The 22,325-nt window shown below is 40.2% G+C and overlaps 1 protein-coding gene across 1 annotated transcript in view; it reads left to right on the forward strand.

Annotated features, from left to right (window-relative positions):
- Positions 1-17,150: 17,150 nt before the first annotated feature.
- Positions 17,151-22,325, forward strand: part of cadm1a (cell adhesion molecule 1a) — a 329,742-nt gene continuing 324,567 nt past the window's right edge. The window contains exon 1 of the mRNA XM_083764661.1: positions 17,151-17,235. Coding sequence (XP_083620787.1) covers positions 17,163-17,235 — 73 coding nt within the window. The 5' untranslated portion in view covers positions 17,151-17,162. The remainder of the gene's footprint in view (positions 17,236-22,325) is intronic.

A 22,325-nucleotide genomic window follows, 5' to 3' on the forward strand; every position in this document is an offset into this window, starting at 1 on the left:
ACTAATTGGCGCTTAGTCTTCAAAGTAGGACAATAAAGCTGAGGCATGGTACGGTAACACACTGTATGCATTAGATAGGGTTTAGCCAGTGGTGTAAACTGTAAAGTAACCAAGTAGGCCTACATTTACTCAAGTACTGTACTTAAGTACAATTTTGAGGTATTTGTACTATTTCCAATTTCCAATACTTTTACTTCTACATCTCAGAGCCAAACATTGTACTTTTAATACACTACAATAGTTACTAGTTACTTTGGAGATTTTGATTAGAAAACATTAACATTAACCACTTCAACCCTATACCGTAGGCCTATTTATACTTTTACTTAAGTAAAACATTTGAGTACTTTTTCCACCACTGCCATTATGAAATAATAATGATGGCGGTGAGCTCATGCATGGGGGTGGGGGGGACAATTATGGGTGGGGGTGGGGGGGATTGTGACAAAGCTATGCATATCCTAAGGACCTAAGTAACCGTCTGGAATCGCATGACATGATGTGGTTTGGCCTCAGGGGAGGTTTAGCAACGTGAGGGACTGCGGAAGCTAACAAGGGGAGAAGCAAGGTGGGCTGGAGCTAGGGCACAAGTGCAGATAAACAACCATCTAACAACCTCTGCACACTAACGGCACCGTGAGCACACAGTGTGAATCTATAATTAAAACACAAACACAGAAAGACAAAATGATATACTTTGTGGGGGGGCATTCAGTGGATTAAGGCTATGTGCTATACGTGTACTTAGCCGGTTAAACACTTAAAAACACAGCAGAGACATGAAAGACAATGTGTTGCCCACAATGTCATAGTGCACGCCAAAGCACATCAACACAGACTAAAGGCATAAAACAAGATATAAAACGTGTTAGGTATAGAGGATATGATAATGCTGTGGACACCCTAGAGGCATAGTTAAGACAAGAGCTCCAGCATGTTATTTCGCTGCAAATCACTCCCTCGGTGCAAAGGTATTTGTTTCCCATTATCACCACAGCGACAAAATCCCATCAACACATTGTGCGCTCGTGTTTCTCATGAATGTATATAAACATGAAAACCTGTTTTCGATTGGTGTAACTGGCTGTCAAAGACGTGCTAATGAGGTCTATTTAACCATGTGCGGCCAACTTAAACCTGAGTAGGCTACACGTGAAATCAAAGTCTCTGGTTCTGCTCAAATGGTTCAATCATCATGTCTCTCTAAGGTTCTAGATCAGGGGTTCTCAACGTTTTTGCCTGGGGACCCCCGGAAATGCTTTGGCCATGTCTCGCGACCCCCGCCCCGCCCCCGCTCCCCACCACCAATATAAACTGAACTGACTGCAAAAATAACCTTAATAATAGAGAAAATATATCATAAGTGAATACCGAAACCAAATGTAATCATTAAGGATTATATTTTATTTTATATTTTATATTAAGGACAGATGCATTTATAGGGGTCGCGACCCACGGGTTGAGAACCCCTGTTCTAGATACTAACAAAGATAATTACATAAGTCTAAAATCCATGAACCCTATAGTGTCCCTATTCTGTGGAGAGCATGTTCCAATTCATACAATCTCATTTATAGATCTCATAGATCTATATTCTATAAGCTTATGGATCTGCTACTTTAAAGAAGATATTTCGTGTGTAGAACCAGAACAAAATGTCCCTGCCTTTACAGTAATGTTGCAAGCTGAAACAATGTTCTATGTGGTATGAAGTTCAAGTTCAAGAGGGGAGAGAGGGAGGTTGGTACTTTGGTAGAGCGGAGAGGGAGAAGGGGAGGGATGGAGAGGTGGAGAGGGAGCCTATTTTACCCGATTTATACTTATTAGTCATGCGACGGTGTTGCACATCGGAAATGGCAGTCTTCCAAGCGCACCACGTGTCACACTGCAATGTGCTGCATGTGAGCTTATAGATCAGAGCTCTGCTTAATTTTGCTGCGCTTGGTGATGCGCAACCAAGTATAAATCAGGCATTAGTCCGTGCAACTGGAAAAATGATGCTGATGTTTGAAATGTTCTGCCTCCACATGGACATGGTGCACTGCACAAGGTGCATGCAATGTATTCAGCATCCACTCTCTCAACTCGTTCTCCCCTATAGCACACCTCAACAGTTTTGAAATCAGCTCAGAGGTTTTACTGTATTACAGTAGACTATGCATGTGTGAAATGGGGGTAAAATCCCTCAGTTGTGTTCCAGGAACTGTTCCAAAGCAGTGGTACTCTACCTGATTTTGTGCGGGTCCCCAGTTGACAGTGAAGTGACAATTTAAGGACTTTTAAGAACTTTATTGATACATAGAAGAACAAGATAAGAAAAAGACCATTACTGCATCAAAGGTAATCATCAAACTATATTATAATTACTGGTCAAACATTGGCCAAATTGTCAAGCAATAAGAAAGAGGCAAACATTGTGAAAATAGGCGATCTACAAGCTCACAACGCCTAGCTTGTATGCTGTTTGTCTGTGAAACCGGGGCAAACTAAATGTAATGCATCAACTCCTACAATTCCAAGTGCTTGTGGGTGGGTGTGTGGGGTTAAAATATAATTATTTTGGGGGCTTGGTCAGGCCTTGAAAGGGTTAAGAACCACTGTTGATGTGTCAACTGACCCATCTACTATTTCACATTCATTCCAACAGCTGGTTGAAATCACCATGAATAATTTGGTTATTTGAATCTACTTTAGTTCATATATTGGGTCTGATTTTGATTAGGTTAATTATTACTTAGAATTTTTCAACAAATAACTTCTTTCTTATACCTGTGGTGTGCGGGCTCCATCCACTATCTACTAAAGTTTCTTTAGCCGAGCACTAGCCTGTCGATGTTCATATTCTACGTCCGCTCTAGTTAATTATTACTTAGCTTCGGAAACCATTACTAGTAGGCTATATATATATTTTTTTGTAATTGATTGGGTTTTGAACTATAGTGTTCTGTTCTATAGAAAAGCCTCCTGTGGACATATGTTGAAAACTATCACTATAGAGTATATACACTTCTACAAGAAATCTATCTGGTTCGTCTAAATGTGATTGTGATAAATAAATAAACATAACATAACATACTACGTATCTGAAAGAGGGAATGGTTCCTTTTCATCATGACATTGAACTTGCGTTCCTTCTGTGAATTTCTATGGGTCAGTATTGAATAATGCATTCAACTCATTCAGTTTTTATTCATCACCGCATGGCCATTTTCATGGGAGGCATAATAACGCATAAATAGCCCCTGCTATGTGCGTAAATAATTACCTTGTTGAAGAAAACAGTATCCTCATATTCCCATGGTAGCCATTGTAAGTTAATGTGTTTATCATGTCCCGAGTTACTACAGCAACCAGGCCTTTCTTATACAGTGAAACCATAATGGTATTCCTTCAAAACAAAATCCAAGACCATTTGTGGTGGTGCCCAAAAGCTGAAAGGAGAGCCAGAATTGAGTTTAGAAATGTATTTCTCATGGGCAGGAAGTCAAAAGTGCAGGATTAGTTTAGCAAGCTTCAAAAAAAAAGAATGTAACTTCAGCAACACATCAGAACACTTTAATACACAGTGCTTGGTTTCAGATTTGAGGGTTTGTGTGTGTGCACGGGGGAGGGGGCAGGTTGACTAGGTTGATCAGATATTCACTATGCTGTTAAGATAGTTTTTTATTTTTTATATCAAGTGAGTGGAAGCAGCAGTTGAATGAAAAGGTTATTGAAATAGTCATCAAATATAGATTATCACCCGGGCATTCGTTGCCCAAGGTTATATCCAATGGAGGGCCGGCAGCCTGCCTGAGGTCGGCTTCCGCGGGCAGAGATGAATGCCGGGTGGTGATTTGTTATCATTATCACATATCTGTAGCCGTACTTATTCACTAAGATGATGATAAACACTTTCTTTAATTAAATCATGAACATTACAGTCAACGAGTACTGACCCAGTGCTATATTACATCAATTTATGAAGCTTTTCAGGGAAAATAATTGCTCGAACATAAAAATAAATAAATAAAACCGTATGTATAGCTACTAGTTTCCGAGACATTGATTTCAGAGTCCAAAGTGTTGGATGGACTGACGGAAGGACCAACCGAACGTCATTGTCGCCATCCTTACAGCCCTGCCAGGAGAGGGGATAAAAACAGCCTACTGGTAGCCTATAGTTCATGTTTTTGGTTCTAGTGCAATCCAGTAGAAAAGGTATTCCTGCTTCGTCAACAACCAATCGGATATAGGCTGGCTGTAATGAGCTTGGCTTTCTGGAAATGGTATTTCACAAATGTATATTTATTTTCTTTGTTAAGAGACCTTCACGGGAGAAATGAGGGCTAATAGCCACAGGGGCTCGTTTGATATCTCTTGTGGATCGGAAAGATTGCACAGGCTTTCCAGGACCGTAAGATACTTTTAAGGCTGGAACAGCTGTGGGAAAACATTTTGTTCAGCGCAGTGTATCAATGTATGTCCATATAGGCTTAGTGGCATGTGTTCTCATTAGACCCCTGGGTTCAAATTTAGGTCATTCGTAAGAGTATTACAGGAAGTGCCACTCTGGATTATGATGGAGGATTTGGGGGGGCGTCTGTCTCTCAAATTTGTTTTAGGCTGATGTCATTTGGGGTAGAGTCCGCTGACAATAACCCCAGCTGCCACCTTCTGGGTGAGGTGGTTCCCTGAACTTGAAATTGGTTCAAGTTGTTCTTCTTAAGCCTGAGTTATTATTTCTCGTCCCTCTTATGCAAGGAAAACAGATTTATACTTACTCGCATGCCAAGATTTCCAGATCTACAAGCTCACAACGAATCGTACAACGCGGTATGAGCTTGTAGGCCTACATCTGCTATTTTCCGGTTGCAACACAGGTATGCAACTAAGTATAAATCAGGCTTTAATGTTTATTTTACTTTTCAATACCCTCTCTTTAAATCTGAGTCCTAGGGAAAATGCCTGCAGCTGTTACGGAACAGGAGGAAGAAAATCCCATGAGGAAATTATACGAAATATCATTATTGCATTAGGTGCAATATTTCTCACTTTCACACACACACACAAACACCTTTAAATCATTTTAATATATCCATATAAGTGCATTGCGAAACAATGAATAAAGATGTCCATTACACTTACACTACTAGTACACGTATGCAAGATTCGATTTCACAGTGTGAAATTGAAAACATTGTGTATGTCTCAAATTATTGCAGTTGCCAATAAGGTTATTTAACAGATGCCTTTGTTGCAGCCCTTGTCACGTACCTCCAATCAATAAAATAATGTGAAAAATGATTATTTTTTAAATCAAAAGACATTTACAGCTCTTACTTATTGATTGTAGAGGACCAATACATTTAATCAAAAGCAGAATGCCCCATATATTACCATGCTTAGTTTGTACCCATTCTGCAGCTAAACACTTGGGCTTATTGGCAAATCCTTCAAATGTTGGCACTCACATCATCAGCTGTATTATTGATTTGATTCTTTAAAGTTGGAGCGTGGAGCACTGATGGACAAATACTGCAGTGTTTACTCAAATATACCCCATTTTCAGACAAGTACAAATTACCTGAAATAAATCAATATGAATACAGGGAGATTTCATTAACTGAAGAGCCCCTGTGACATTCTTAACCACTTTAAGCCCTATATACGTTGTATGACGAATAGCGAAAAATAACTGATGTAAAAGCTCACAAACATTTCGCCTATAATGGCATGCCCAAAATAGGTATGCTAGAATGACATTGGTAAGAGGAAAGATATAGGCCAAAAAGAACTGAGCGCAATGCAACGCGAAGACTTGTATATAAATTCAATATGAATTATAATAGGCTTTAGGGAGGGGTGTGGCAGAACAAACGTCTGCAACCTATTGCCATGTTTCCAGTGTCCCATAAGTCTTTGCGTTTTGTGTGTGCATAATATCCTCTTGCTGTTGCTGCTGTGACCAGTGTTTCCAGATTTTGCAAGATAAACAAGTGGCCAGGTCTAACAAGCACAAATGAAAATTGCAGATCTATATGCTCACAACGACAAGTTGTGAGGTTGTACACAGTACTGTACTATTATTTTCAGAAATATTGAGAATAAATTGAAATACTTTGAATATTTTAAACAAAATATTTTCAGATGGATGTCCGTGGACAATTACATATTAATATGGGGTTTCTTGACGTGAAGAAATGTGGGAACCACTGGTTTAAACAACATTAGGAACAAGCCCCAAAAAAAACACAACCAGCAACTACCAATATTTTCAAGTGACTTTAAAGAAACACAAGCCAAAGGTCACTTATAATAAGCAGACAACACTGGCTGAAGGAAGTGAAGGACACACACAAGGAGCCCCAGTACATTCCCGCCCAAACAGGTGGATAGGGTCTGACTTTGTGCATAACTGTAGTCCTGGGTCACAGTCAAACAGTCAAGCAGTTATGCACATAGTAGCCTATTACATCAGGGACACTACTAGTGGGGCTGCAACTATCGATTATTTTTTTCGATTGATTACATTATTGAGAAGCGTGTTTTTATATCAATACCTCGATTAACCACTTAATCGATATTTCATTGCACAACATTATTGTTGAGTTTAATGTTTTCATGCCGACCACGCGACCTATCTACCGATTAGCGGTTGGAGATGGATGGATGGATGGATGGATGGATTGATTAACCGCTATAGTACATCACAGTATCATCATGAGGTCCATGCATGGGTCGAATTGAACATAGCACTGATGCCCCGTGTTGGGATTTGCTTTGATGGTGGATGATGTGGGTGGTTTCACATGGGAAGAGTTGAAGCAAATCCTCTCTTCTAATTCCCAGAGCCATTTACCATACAATTTACAGAGCTTTAGTACATGAATAGATAACGGCCTGAAAACAAGAAAGAAAAGCCTTTGAAATGATATACCGTTATGTACGTCCTATTTATGTTTTTTCTCTTATCATTTTGTCTTTGACCTACTGTACCACAGACATTGTGCCTGGCTGCAACTGATCTGATAACGCAAGACTGCAGCTGCAGCTAACACATAATCACTTGAAAAAGGCTATAGCCTATCGCAAATTTGCAATCATCAAAATACTTTTTACTATATCATATGTGTTCCTTGGATTCTAGGAAATAATTTCAGCACATTTTGAATCAGAATGGAAGTAATGAGTCCGCCAAAAATGTGGAATATATCCTGGAAATGTCATAATGATAGGCAAACATTCAGTAAAAATTGGTTAAAATGTATCAAAAATAGTAGATCTACAAGCTCATAATTTTCAAGACCCACTTCTACAACATTGCCTTTAAGTGATCTTATATTTTTTGTTATTCATGTCCTCACTGTATTGCATTACTGCTTGTTTTTTAATGTCGTTGCCTTGCTTTTCTTTTATTCTCCATTGTTCTGTAAAGCACTTTGAGCTGCATTTGATGTCATGAAAGGTGCTATTATTATTATTATTATAATGCTTTCGCTTTGTGAACGTGAATCGGCTATTTTCGCAGAGGACATTTTTTGCAGAGTATAGACCCCTGGGCAAAGTATATTATATATAGCAAGAAGAATATTCACTACTGTAAACTGTATTGTACTGTATGAACAGTTTCACCACGGAGATGTTTTTTATTTGAACGCCAAACATAGCCACATTTTCAGGAGAATTGCATATTGTCTATTATGGAGGTGGAATTGTATAATGGTTAGAATAGACTCTAACCGTTAAGAGTGTCTATACTGGATAAAAACAACATAGTTGAAAAACAATAGCAATGCACATGTGCTCAGGTGTACAATCTGGCCATTTAATTGATCCACAGGTGACTGCACTGTAAGTTAACATATGGCTCTTAAAACCAACAAAGCCCAAAGATAATTTCATTGAAAGATAACTGAGCCAGAGGTACTCAATGGACATGAATTTGGCTGACTAACATAAATATTTGTAAGACTAAGAAGCCAAATACACATGAATATTGTATTTAGTTCATATAAATATATAAAAACTCTTGAGACTGAAAGGAAAAACAGAAAAGACTTCAATAAGGAACATCATACACGTGGGCCAATGCGGAACAGCACTTCTGAAATGTTGAGAAGTCCCTTCACCATCTTAATTATGAGATACAAGCACATCCTGTCTCAGAAGGATAGACTTTATAAGGACTTCATTAGCATAGAAGATATCCTCCTTTTTTAATGAGAGCCAGCTTCACTCATATCCGTAGGTATTCTAGTGTTACACCACATCATGATGAAACTGGAAAGTGTTTCTTTGACCAACATGAACCCCACAGCACCCCTGGCTCTTGCCAGGGGGAGGGGACTGTTGCTTGGCTTGTCAGATTTCAGCCCTGCCAAGCTCTCGACAGACCAAAGGTATGGACTGTTCACAAACGGAATTTTTAAATCTGGCCAGCATCAAAGGCATGAATAGGAAATGACAATCAACTGGGAGAGAATGTCAATGATGGGCTACATGAATGGCATTAGATGATATAGGTAACGCATGGCTGAAGTTGGATCTTTCAGTTTGAGAGATAATTAGTATACTGCAAAAAAAGAGCGTAAAAAACAAAACCTTTGCTACCCGCTTCATTACACTGAGTTTTCTTGAACGAAATAAAGCAACATTTAGAATTACATTTTGTTTTCATGATGAATAATAAATGATAAAGTGTTACAGTACATGACTGTCTAAGAAATTGGGTACCATGTTTGTTTAGTTACTTCAAAACTGTACTTGTACCAGTTTCAAATTGCAGCCGTCTGTAGGTGCCCTTTGAGAGCAGTTTTGAAGGAGTCAAGGGATTCGCATTCGCATGTCTTAATGACTGTTGGTAGGGCGTTCAACCTTTTGGTGGCATAGGAGCGAGATTAATCTAGTCCCTTGTTAGTCCAGAATCTGGGTTGCACATGGTTTGTTGTCCTCCCTCTGGTGTTGTGGGTGTGGACTTCATTGACATTAAGGAAGTATTTAGACAGGTACATGGGTATCCTGGTAGTTTATCAAATCTTGTGGATCAGACACATTGCAAGATGCTGTACTCTGTCGTTAACCCTAAGCCATTCCAGCCTGTCAAAGTGGGCAGGGGAAATGAGGAAATGCAGCGCAGAGTACATTGTGGCAGAGTAGAAACGTCCGTATAAAAAAAAAACAGTTTCAATGTGTATCTCAATCTGTAACAGGCCTGCTACGGATACCTTTGAGGTACACATCAAAAATGAAACTCTTGTTGAAATGAGTGAAGTAAAATATTTAGGAATTATCTTGGATAAAAACCTAAAATTTTAAAAACGGGTAAAGCATATATGCAAGAAGGTTAAACTTTTCTCACACCTATCATACAGCATTACACGGTCACAATCCTTAAAAAAATCATGGATCAAAAACCGATGAGATGGCATCTTTTCTACTATCAAATTGTTTTTTATATGTCTACATGGTCATGTTTCACCTTTGTTCTCTGGACTGGTTGACAGACTCTGAGCTCTGGTAGAGATACTACACGAGTCTCAACAAGTGGTAACTGTAACTCATTCAGACAGTCTGCCTTCTCAGTAAAGGGGGCAAACCTTTGGAACTCCTTGCCTCTGTACTAAACTAGAGACGGGTGGTAACGTGTTCTACAGAGGACTCAAACTATGGTTGAAATCAAATCAACTGTGCTCACATGTATATTTTCTGACTGGTTATCTGAGTGATTATGTTTACTTTGTTTTGTAGGTTAACTGCATGTAATTGGTACTGTAATTTTGTTTTGTTTTCTATTATTAGTATATAGGCCATATTCCTTTTCTGTACTTGATTGGTTTTACTGCATTTTCTTTTAGTAAAGTCTCCTGTGGACAGTTAGCACTTGTGCTAACACACTGTAAGCAATGCATCTACTAATTGTACAATAATTGTGCAATGAGAAATGTGATTGTGATGTCCATATAAAATAAAGGAAAAAGAAAAAAGACAAAATGTCATGACATGTTGCCATTCAATTCAATACCCTTTTTGCAGGATCCATTACTAATAGCTTCCTCCAACAGGCCAGATACTACTAGTACCTACTAAACAAATCAAATGAAGTGCTCGGTGCATGCACTATTCAGAGGGCTTAGGGCAGGCAGACCGCCCCAATGATGCTCCATGACTTATGAAGTTGATGAAAAAGAGTGATTTGGGTGGACTTGGTATGAAAACATGTTAATAGTTTACATAGTACTTGAAAAATAACTTCAGCACCTGAGTCAAATGTACGTAATTTCCATGAACAACACACAATAAACCGAATCCATTCTCCATAGGGGTTTCAGGTTTATCTGCTCAAATCTAACAAATTTAATTTGGTAATTTGATGGCCAAATGACCAAATTAAATTGGTAGATTTTAGCAGACCAGTTTGATTGATTTATTCTGTGGTTATGTAGGCCTACAGCTAAACATAATTTTCTGTTTACATTTTGAGCCATGCAATCAGAGGCTTAAATTATATTACATTATATGAGCCAAAGGAGTATAGCATCCTCCTCTTTCGTCACTGCTACTGTAACCCAAATCAGAAAAAAAATAAAAGAAAGGCCTGCTACTCTCAAGCCTCACTTGATTCGATGTTCTATCTAGAAACATTAATTTGTTGTTGACATGGTGCTGTCTTGCAGAAAGGCAACACTCCCATCATGTCACTCTCCAGTCTCCACATGATACAGTACCAATCAGAGAAGCATTATGCATTTTATCTGTACCTCAATCCCTGTGGAATCTGTGGATCACAAATACCTCCCCTCCACCTGACCTGTTAACACCATCCCTTCAATATCCAATCTCAGTAAAAAATCACACCTGTGTGAACTGAACTGAGTGGTGCAACTCCGTGTGGGGGTCCCCAGGGGGTCCCTGGAACTTCCAGACCCGCAGGAACGCGTCCACGGTGCCGGCCCGGTTCCGGCGAGCCGCCCCGCGTCCGACACGGTCGAGAAATGACAGAGTGTGTGTCACTGTGTCTCTCCCCCTCGCCCCCCCCCCCCCTCCCTCCTCTACTCTATGTCCCTCGCGCGAGTACCACGTGACCGGGCTGTTTTCTGCCCCCTCAATATTGCAACTCTTCTATTAGACAGCTCTGGGTAGGGGTACTGTAGTTTGTCCAATCAGATTACAGTTGGCTGCTTGTGGCGGGCATTTCAGTTTTTCTGTGACTTTGGGTGAATCACACAGTGCACAGCCCAGGTACGCTACTTCCAAAAGAAATATTTGGACAATGGACATTTTAAGCTTCATTTCAACATAGTAGTAGTAGGCTAAACCAAAACATGAAATTGAAATAGTGTGAGTTAGTTTGTAGTTCTATCCGTCATGCGGAACTGGTTATTGTTATGAATTAAGTATAATAGCCTATATGGGCTCTCGAACGTCAGCGAACTGTAGCCTATAGCCTGGCTAAAGTGGATGAAGAGAGAAAGAAAGAGACCCCGATAAGGTAAGACAGCTAATGCTATTGGCATTTGAGACATATAACATGGGACACAGGTGTTGCTAATGATAGGCTATAGCCTAGCTAGCAGCACCCCCCTGACTGATTTGACATGAATGGAACGATATTATGTAACCTTAATAATATATCATTGGCAATTGTAACCTTAGTACCGTTGTAACTTTGTAACACTATACTTGTCAAAATTCAAAAATGAAGATTTGAGAGTTTATGCCTACTAATGGACCGTGCGTTTTTTGGCACAGACTGGTTAACTTAATTGTACCTTGGAGTTTGGTTATGGCACACCAAGGCTCTACCAGGTCATACTCATATTTGAACACTGTGTGGCGCTGTACGTTCTGAATTGCAGTGGTTCTCAACCTTTTCAGCCCCTCCCCCCCTGACCAGCACTTGGAATTGAGGCATTGCATTTACTTTGACTCAGTTAGTTCCAGAAAATAAAATAAAGAAATAGCCAAATATATATTGTAAGTATTGTAATATATGTATTAAAAGTCCTTAAATTGTCATTTGGCAACCACAGGTTCAGAACCACTGCTGCATTGGATACGTCTATTAATCATTGGTGACTGGCAGTGGCACCATAGTGCTCATTGTTTTAGCAAATGTGACATTATTATATTGTCTTGTCAATTGTAAAAGAGCACCTGTTCTCGTTATCACTATAATGTCAATGGGCTACATTTATTCAATATTTTTGACACCCAGTAACATAACATCCTCAGCATTAATTTAACTATGATGGACCCACAAGGTTCCACTAGGTCTCATTTGTGCACTCTCAGAGTTACAAATTAGTGTTTTACTAACCTTGCGTCACCCGGCTTTCCAGTTTCCACCTTGGTTTTACTGTAGGCCTACAGGTTAACTAAGTATATTGTACAGTCAAGCAGTATATAGGCGAAGCACATTTAGTCTTGGGATTGTTCACATGGAATATTAATATGCTTTCTATGCAAATGCAGATCATGCAAATATAATATTTAGGGTCCGACATACAGTATTTATATACAGGATTTGCAGGATACATTTTAAATACTGTAAATGACTGTTTCCCAAACAGTGGGTCTGGGTTGGGTCAAATGTTATGGGTCACCCCTTTATTTTACTACTACTACTTACTACTACTTTTCTTTTTCCTTAAAAAGAAAAGCCATGAATACTTTTACGAAGTGGTGAATAGCAAAAATTGGGCATAGAAATTGGCTCACTTTCAATGTAGGGTCATTTTAACTTTTCTACGCTGGTTTTACATTATATGAATCAACACACACCCCCTTCCTATAGTCTAAACCACAAACTACATGTTTGATCCATTGGAAACACCCGTCCCTGGTTCTGGTGACTGATTTTGTCCTTTTTTTGAATATATGAATATCAAATATTGGCATCTAAATACTGAACCAAGCAAGTGTCTGGCTACAGTAGACGTTCAAATGACCCCAAACAGTGAAATATCCCATTCAACAAATCCTGTTGGCTGCACATCAGAAAAAAAGGGGACAAAGGGGACAAAATGCAGGGTTATTCCTGTGGAAAAATGTTTGTACTATCTATAAAAGACTATACTTTACCTAGCCTCTGTCCCAGGCTTACTTATCTGCGAAAAGAAAAGCCTGGTCACAACCTAAGGCAGAGAAGCTATCGGCGGTTGTATCCTCCGGAACAGCCGTCAAATGTATTTCCCCCGGATACGATATTTTCCCGACCAATCACAACACTTGTTTCATTCGCGGAGAATGTAAACTGATTTGTAAAGCATCAACGATTTCACTTCCGCTAAAATCCCGCAACTTCCGCTGATAGTCTTTTCAGCTTAGGTCTTGCCCAGGGTGATACTTGCCCCCTCCTGTTTTTCCTCTACACAAAATATCTCTACATATGGCTCACAACACATTGAGGTATGTTGCGAGCTTGAAGATCTGCTATCTTTGTGGTTAAATTGCATATTGGAAAGAAATTGCTCGAATGTATTATTATTATTATTATTGTTGTTTTTCAGAGGAGTGACTCTTACACATGAACTTTAAAAATCCAGCATTTGGGTCATTAGCTAATTGGTTGGAATAAACCCAAATGGCACACATCCTATAGTCAGGTGGCTTGCTAGCCAGCAAAGACAAAGAGTGGGGAGAGAAGGGAGCTGGGCAAGAAGTACGGTAGCAGATGGGTGCCGATGGGGACCTAGTTTTATGGAGGAAACGGGAGGTTGCATTTGGCCATTGTGTAGCACACAAGGGGAGTCTCGGCGAGGAAAACGAAAGGCACACACTAACACTGTGTGGGGGAACAGATACAGATCCACACTGCAACAGGTTAGGTAGTCACCGAGCTGCACCGGGGGCAATAGTACGCTGATGGATTAGGTTGTGGCTTCACGCAGGTGAGCACAGCATATGTGCCCCATTTTGGAAGGGGAGCCGGATGTTCAACATTGATGAACTTTTGCAGAATAATGTTTCTGAAGTACAGTACCAATACGTCAAAGTAGGCTATACAGATTGCTTTGCCCAGTAAACAATGCATTGGCTAAGAGGATTCCCATTCTCACTCACAGTGTAGTGATAGAGATTGCACAAAATCTAGCCTTCAAGAGGAAAGCTATCAATAATATCATTCACGCCTGAGCCCAAATTCGTAGTGAAGGTTTGTGGCAATTCATCACTTTGCGTTGAGTTTATTGTTTGATCGAACACAGCCGATTTGCTCAGACACATATGACGTAAATTTTCCATTCATTGTCAATGGGAATTTAACTTTGTGTAAGACGAAAATCTACACTAATAGCTGAATTGGCTTAACCTGACGCTGCCAGATGAGGGCGGTATTGGGTAACCATGTTCTCCAACACAGCATTCATCTGGGATCTCTCAGGCAGTTGAGCTGACAAAAATCCGTTCCGTACCGGACCAATCAGCGTGAGCTAAGGGCGGGATATGTGCGAAACCGGACGTGAAGCTATATAGACACGTCAATATGATTGGTTGTGTTTGCACGCCCACACAGTGATAGACAGACGGTCCCATCCAATCATCTACCAAGTATCTTGAAAAAAAGGAACAGCCCCGTCATCAAATTTGATTCCGTGATCCCAGATCCCAATAAGCTGTGAAACAAATTTGTGTAGCAAGCTTCTTGGATCTGGCAGCGTCAGGTTAGAAATAAATAATAAATAATAAAAATAAAGCCATTCATCGGGGGGGGATCACACTCGTGTGAAGTGAGGGGCGCTCTTATCATCATACATCACATTCCGTGCTGTGCAGCCAATCCAATCGATTCGTCACTATGTGCCGTGGTACACACAAACACACAAAACTGGCCAATCAAATCATCACAAATGTGGCGCACACAATCACACAAAGCTGGGCATAGGAGGGGCTAGCGCCCCTCAACAATTGTCTATTGTTTTATGTACGCCCAAGGCTGTGAATAGACAATGACAGCAGGGATTCATTGTGGTATAGTCCTTCTAACTACATTGAATATTATTCATAGTGGTATGGTATTAAATAAACTTTGATAAATGAGATGCTGTTTTTCACAACAATGTAATGCAATATGCACACTGCACCTAATTTAACATACTCTCCTACATTCTCTGTGTACTATGTTCTTCGTGCAATAATGTTTCCCGTAACTGTCCAGTGTAGTCTCACTTGACTTCCAATATAAACATCAACTGAACAATGACAGATCTCATGGAACAAGACGAAGCGAAGCGATCTGGTTGACCTAAATAAACACCTTCCAGTTTTTCTGTACTAAAAAGCACATGGCATGTCAACACTGACAGCAGTGATTGACAGAAAGGGAAACTCAACTCATGCTCCAGCCAGAACAAATAAAAAGAAGCTTGTCATGGTTCATAGTATATTGCATACAGTGGATCCACTGTACGGACATGTAACCACAACACAACTTATAGCCAGTAGTGTAAAATAACTAAGTACATTTACTCAACTACTATAGTACAATTTTGAGGTATTTTATTTTACGTTACTGGAGTACTTCTAATTTTCAATACTTTTACTTCTACTCCACTACATCTCAGAGGCAAATATTATACTTTTACTCCACAATTATAATTTTTTACTTTAGTTAGTTTGTTGATTACTAAACATACAGTCACCCCTATATAAATGTACAAGCTTACAATGCGTTGCATCAGCTTGTATACATCTGCTATTTTCAAAAGATTTTTATACATTTGAAAACTTTCTGCATATTGAGTACTTTCTACTTCAGGTTCAGGTTCATTTATTTGTTTGTCCCCGTGGGGCAATTTGGTTTACAGCAAGGCATGCCTAAAGGATGCCTATATTTCTGTTACCAATAGTACTTTTATTCAAGTACATTTTTAATTCCAGACTTTTACTTACTATACTTTATTTGTATAACACCTTTCATGACATGAAATGCAGCTCAAGGTGCTTTACAGAGCAATAGAGAAAATAAAGAAAATAAAAGCAAGGCATAAAATAACTTAATAGCAGTAATGCAATACAGTGAGGAAATTAATATTTTTTATTTATTTAACCTTTATTTAACCAGTAAAATCACATTGAGACCATAGTCTCTTTTATGAGTGCGCACTGGCCATAATAAACAACAAATAATTTAAAAGATCAACTAAAAGCAAGGGTTTATTAGTAGGTCTTGAGCTGTGCTTTAGAAATGTCTACCGAGGATGCCTGTCGAAGCCATGTGGGTGGCGGTGGGAGTTTGTTCCATGCCGTCGGCCCGAAGAAGCAGAAAGCTGCTTCACTGTGTTTTCTTGTTGCCATTTTTTTTAGGCACATCGAGCAAGCCAGCTGTGGATGACCGGAGGGGGCAGTTTGGGACATATCTAGGCAGGCAGCCATGTAGGTAGGTGCGAGACCATTGAGAGCAAGTACAATGAAAATAAAAACAAGTTGAAGAATTGAGTACTTTTCCCACCACTGCTTATAGCCACCAGAAATGTTCAGAAATGCATGCAGTAAAGGTTGGTAAATAGAGAATATATTAAATTAACATTAAGACAACATAATGAAAAGTCCAGTTTTAAAGATATACACACTTTGAATCAATTAAGGAACATATATCCACTCCAAGTCCATCTCTCCACAATACTAATGTAGCTTACCTGGCTACAGCACATCTGCAGCCAATCTGCATCGGTTTTCTGCATGAGAGTAAGATTCAATAAATGAATGAATGCAGACCATGCTAGGCAATCAGTTGACTGCAAATGAGTAACAATAAATTACATTAACAGAATATTGACTGCACTCAAAGTAACAGGTTTTTTCCTTTGTTTCTGAATTGATTGAGTCATAATTTATTGCCACAAATTGATTTCTTATCTATTTTTCAGTGATGAAGAGTTAAATGTAGTCTCATCCAAAAAGTTGAAAAAAAGGGGAAAAGTGTGTGTGTGTGTGTGTGTGTGTGTGTGTGTGTGTGTGTGTGTGTGTGTGTGTGTGTGTGTGTGTGTGTGTGTGTAAAATAAAGCCGCGTATAAAATATGATCAGCATCCTCATGTTTGTCCTCAGCCTCCCTCAGTATATTGCAACAAATCTGTCTGGATAGTACCCTCCCTTTCATGCATCTCATTAAACGCAGCCCCGTTGTACTCTATAGGTGAAGTAGCCTCGCTCTCTCTCTGCCATACTGAAGCAGGTGTCCAACATGGCGATCACTGGCGACGGCTCTTTCGCAACTATCCTCGTTTTATTCATGATTCCAGCGGCTCTTCACAAAGGTACGAGTTCTCCTGAGTGTTATTTTACAGTGTAAACACTTTCTCCGGGCTTTATCCAGTTGGTATGCGAGCGGGAGCATCATGTTTTCTTTAGCGTCTCTGAGAGGAGGGCATGCAAGCTTTCTGGTGGTCATGCCTGGATAGTGTGTTCGTATAGGCTACTGCATGGATGCTAGATTGCTCGGAAATACTTCAGACAGTGTAAACTGTCCCTAAAGTTGGACTACAATTTTCCCCACCGAAGAAAGACTGAGATGACTTTGTGCATCTGATTGTTGGAGCGTAACATCCATCCATTTAGAGATGTTTTTGTCGCTCAATGCTGCGTCGTAGGAGAGTAGAGATCGCTCTGTCTCAGCTCTCTCTCTCTCTCTCTCTCTCTGTAGCCGTCGCACCACAACTCTAATAAACATGGATTATATTTATACTTATACGTCTCTATAAACAACGTGGCCTTGATTCGGTTACAGACAGAGAAGAAATAGACGTGGAATGCTCGAAATTGTGTTCATTTCACACATTTGCCCCGCCGCGCGTCTACTTTTGTGCATGGTTTTGGACGGTGTTACAGCTGCAGCCTATGTTGTTTTAATGCACAATGAAATGAATGAATGCATAGCGTCCTTCTGCCTTTATGCGACGCATTGTTTGCTCGTAGGTCGGCTGTCGGCTCCATTCGGCAAGCGATGCACCGCCATACATTAGGCTTTATTATAGGGATAGGGGCCACGCTGTTCAGTTGGAGGTGTGTGTGTGTGTGTGTGTGTGTGTGTGTGTGTGTGTGTGTGTGTGTGTGTGTGTGTGAGAGAGAGAGAGAGAGAGAGAGAGAGAGACTTGGCGGGCTGTGTTGAGCATATACAGTTCATTTATTACATTAGACCACGCGAACTGGTAAAGTGTCGTTAAATGCACTTTTTTATGGTAGAAAGTCCGCTGTGTTTGTTAAGCGATGCACTGGAGATGCTACGCCGAGGTCGTTTTGCGCATCGATTAGATGAGAATAGGTTAAAGTAGAATGCTCAGAGTCGGACCTGCTGTTGTGTCCAGTCCGTCCATTGCTTCTCGCAAGCAGATGTCTATAGGCTGATGATGGAAAATGCGTTTTGTTGCGACAACTGTCAGTCTGTCACACAATGAACGGTCTGACGATGTTGTTGTAGCCTACCTAATAAGTATTATTTCAATCTGCTGTCCCCGCGGCGTGCACCAATGACTACAATGATTCACAGAGACTCCTCGAGAGACTCGTTTGTCACACGATGTGTATTATCTGTGCAATCCAGGTAATGTACCAAATGTGTACCCCATCAAATGCCCAGATATACAGAATTGCCTGAATTAGTTTTCCTCTATGCGAGTTTAACTGACAGTGCTCAAACTTACTGTTTTTTTAACAGTGCATCATGGTCAATGTTGGACAGCCCGCAACGCAGATTGCAGACAAAGCTTCTGGGCACACTTGCACAAAGCGTATCAATTATTTACCTCCAGCATACACACTGTAGGCCTACGTTATGCTAAGCATTGCAGAATTTCCTCTTCTTTTTTGTTTAATATAAATGAAGTTGCGGCAGTGATGGTGAATATTGCAGTGTAATCAAGCTTTATAAGACAGCCTGTATTGGTTCATTTTTCCAACTATTAGTAGGTTATATTTTGGTGCAGGCTCACACCATAGGCTACCACCACTGCTGTCATCAAATCTCAGAAGTGCTCCAAATGCAATCGATTTTCTCAAAGCATTCAAAGTCCACTGAATTACATTGTCATCTCAAATGTTTCAAAACAGGGTTAGAATGGATCCAATGTAGCTGAAGGATAACACTTACGCGTTGAAATTAGGTAAAGCATTGAAAGCCATCTAACTCGGCACTAGTGATGCAGTATGGACTTTCTTGACCATATTGAAGGATTGGGGATTTCTTCATGATCTGGTAGGGAATTACTGGGCTGGCTGAACTTGGCTCAGGACAATAGCAGAAAGCGTGTCACAGTTATTATAAAGTAGACGGTTGAAATTCCAAGGATTCAGATGGTATCACATAGACATAATAGAACATTGGAATTAGGGTATTAAAACATGGGTATAAAAGTCTTATCATAACAAAGTGACATTTTGGATTTACATATCAATAATGTGCATACTGCATACTACTAGATGAATGGAATCAACAGATACACCATGCTAATGATACATGATTTATCATGAACATTGAAGATTGTGCGTTACTTTTAGCTTCAGCCTTTTGTCTGGAATATGAATCCAGGAATGGGGATGTATGATTAATAATACCAGTTAAAACCCCACAGAAAACGGCTTAACCTCAGTTGGCACTGAACTAAAACACAGAGCCTGTATTGCTGGAGATTGAAAGTGTTATGTTTCTTTATACTAGCACCCCCTTGTTTACAATTCTCACAGTAAGAATGGTGAGAGGAACATACATATGTCAAGAAATTTAATGTTTTTATGCAATGGAAGTCAGCTTGCACACTAAAGTTATGCTGAAACACTCCCCGATACTTGAAAGTATTTCATATAACTGGAGTAGAGAATATGCATGTGATATTCATCTTAACTGCAGAGGGGAATGGGTAGTCGATGGGAGGGAAAACATCAGTGAAGTGAGTGGTGCGTAGTGCATAGTCGGTGATGTACCCAGGCTGGGAGCCTCGGGATTGGTTGATTTCTCTGAGGGAGCAAACAGCTTGGAGAGCTGTGCATAGCAGTGTGCCATTCTGGGTGCAAAGTGGATTTGTTTCTTCTTCCAGTTCCTTTCATTCATGAATTCCATGAAATCTCTCTTTCCTGCGCTCTACGGTTCAACTGTTAGCCTAGTTGGGACCCATCCTTGTCGATTGCGGTACATCAGTCAAGGCATTGGGTGTGTTGTTAGATGTGTAATTCCAAGTTCACATTGTCTTTTGCTGCTCTTATGCAGGTTGTTGGTCCATAGCAGGTGTGTAAAAGTTAACTGAAAGTCATTTGCTTCAATGTTCATTGTTCACTCCCCTCACTGAGCTCAGAATGAACCAGGACCATTTACTTTTAAATAGATTTGTGTAGCCTAAATAAAATTGTAAAATATTGTTTCAACCAATATGCAAATGAAAGACACCTAAGCAGAAGCCCACGATGAGGAATGCTCCATGGATAAAGTAATGCTAATATATATTTTCTCTAGGTTTAAATTTGCATGTATTGCCTCCAGGCTCTTGTTCAAGACAGTAGCGGCCTCAGTGATTGAAAACCGGTGTGAAAGTGGACCTGTACATTTGTTGTTCTCCCTCTGTGGAGCCCTCAACAGTAATGAAGAACAATGGCTTTATTTTCGGAGGGAGCGGGCCTCAGCCTCACTGCATCACCCCCTGTCTCTTGTCAGACTCCAGCAGCGGTCCTGTAGGCAAGCTAACAGATGACGGGGCTTGGTCGCATCTGGCCTCAGTGCACTTAGTGTAATCAAAGACAGGAAAAAGGCTTATAGCCCACTTGTTAGTGAGCTGCCAACTGATGGGATGTCAAATAAGACCCCTGAATCCCCAGAGGTGGCAAGGGGGGGGGGGGGGGGGGGGGGCACGCAGGCAATCTGCCATTTTGAAAGTGGCCTTACTGTACAAAGGCTTAGAATGGTGGGGAACCTATTAGACTACCATATGGTAGTAGCAATATCTTCAAGTCATAGTGCTCAATACAGCAGGCTTTATGCATCCATGTCTCGTTCTTACATTCAAGATGAAAAGAGCAATATGTAATTTCTATCCACTAGAGGGTGATTATGTTCATCTGTTGAACTTAAAGCAACCATAATGTAACATTTCTACTACAATACTAGCATAAAATAACCTGGATCTGTAAGAACATTTACGTAGAAACGTTTTGAAATAATTTCCTCAGTGCAACATTAAAACAAGAACTGATCAATTATCAGTTAATTACCAGCGGCTGCCTTATCTCCAGAATTGTGCTATGAAATGTAAATCAACACATCCATTTAACTTTCAGATATCTGTATGTAGGCCTACAGTTAGGCAAATGACAAGTTCAGCAGCAAATAATAACATTTAAAGAAAATATATGGTAGGCTATGTCCTCTGATAATATCAATGCAGCTTATATGAACAGTACAACAGTGATCATTTTAACTCAAGCCAATTATAACCTCAAAGGGGTACATGCACAATGAGAGACAGACAGACGGAGAGAGAGATAGAGAGAGACAGACTTGGTACAGATAGTAGTACTTTACTCGCTGTCCTCTCAACAAGTCAGAAGAACATTTGGTTGCTAAAGCTCTATCTGGGTTGTCCTGTCTTCAGGTTGAAAACGGCAGACTGTCGCTTTAGCAACAACTAACATGCAGTCACGTTCATTGCAAAAAAGGCTGATCTACAAGCTCACAGCGCATCAAACAGCTTGCCTCCATTATTCACTGTCTAAGGGTAGATGTAATTTCAACGTGTAGTTTGTTCACTTTGTTGTTATGTTCAATGTGTTGTGCGTGAGCCCGGCATCTGCACGCTGATGTGACAGCTGACAGGCAGACAGTAGCGAAGGTACCGTAACGCTCACTTAAAAAAAAAAAAAAAAAAAAAAAAAAAGGCTAATAAAAGGAGGGTTTGTAATTGCTTAATGCAACGCCACCACGGTAATTAATAGGGGGACGGCTTTTTATTGAAGGAAGGAATGTATTTGAGAAAATATGGTATTAAAGAACATCTCTCATATGTGTCAAAATCGGCGGGTCCAACGGAGGTCCCTGCGGAGGTCGGCGTGGGGGTCCACGCCTGCGGTAGTCTGCGTGGGGGTCCGGGGTTACAGTGTCTCGACTGAGACTCAAATGTTACCCATTAAATCAGTGGGTGTCACTGTTTTGCTGCGCTGCACTGTTATGCTGAAATTAATGTTATGCTTAAATGAGTTGGCCTAAATAATTCGGAGACATAACGGTGGCGCTGTTCGAGTGACCGTTTAGACTGTCATATTAAAAGTGTTTGGTTGCGTAGAGACGAGGCAGCCAATCAGTATTCTCGTCAGACTAGCATGTCAAAGTTTTCATGGGCTTTCATAGACCAGCGCTTTTCAAGCCGCT

Source organism: Protomyctophum parallelum, assembly GCF_964188405.1.
Source record: "Protomyctophum parallelum genome assembly, chromosome: 1".
Classification (NCBI taxonomy): domain Eukaryota; kingdom Metazoa; phylum Chordata; class Actinopteri; order Myctophiformes; family Myctophidae; genus Protomyctophum; species Protomyctophum parallelum.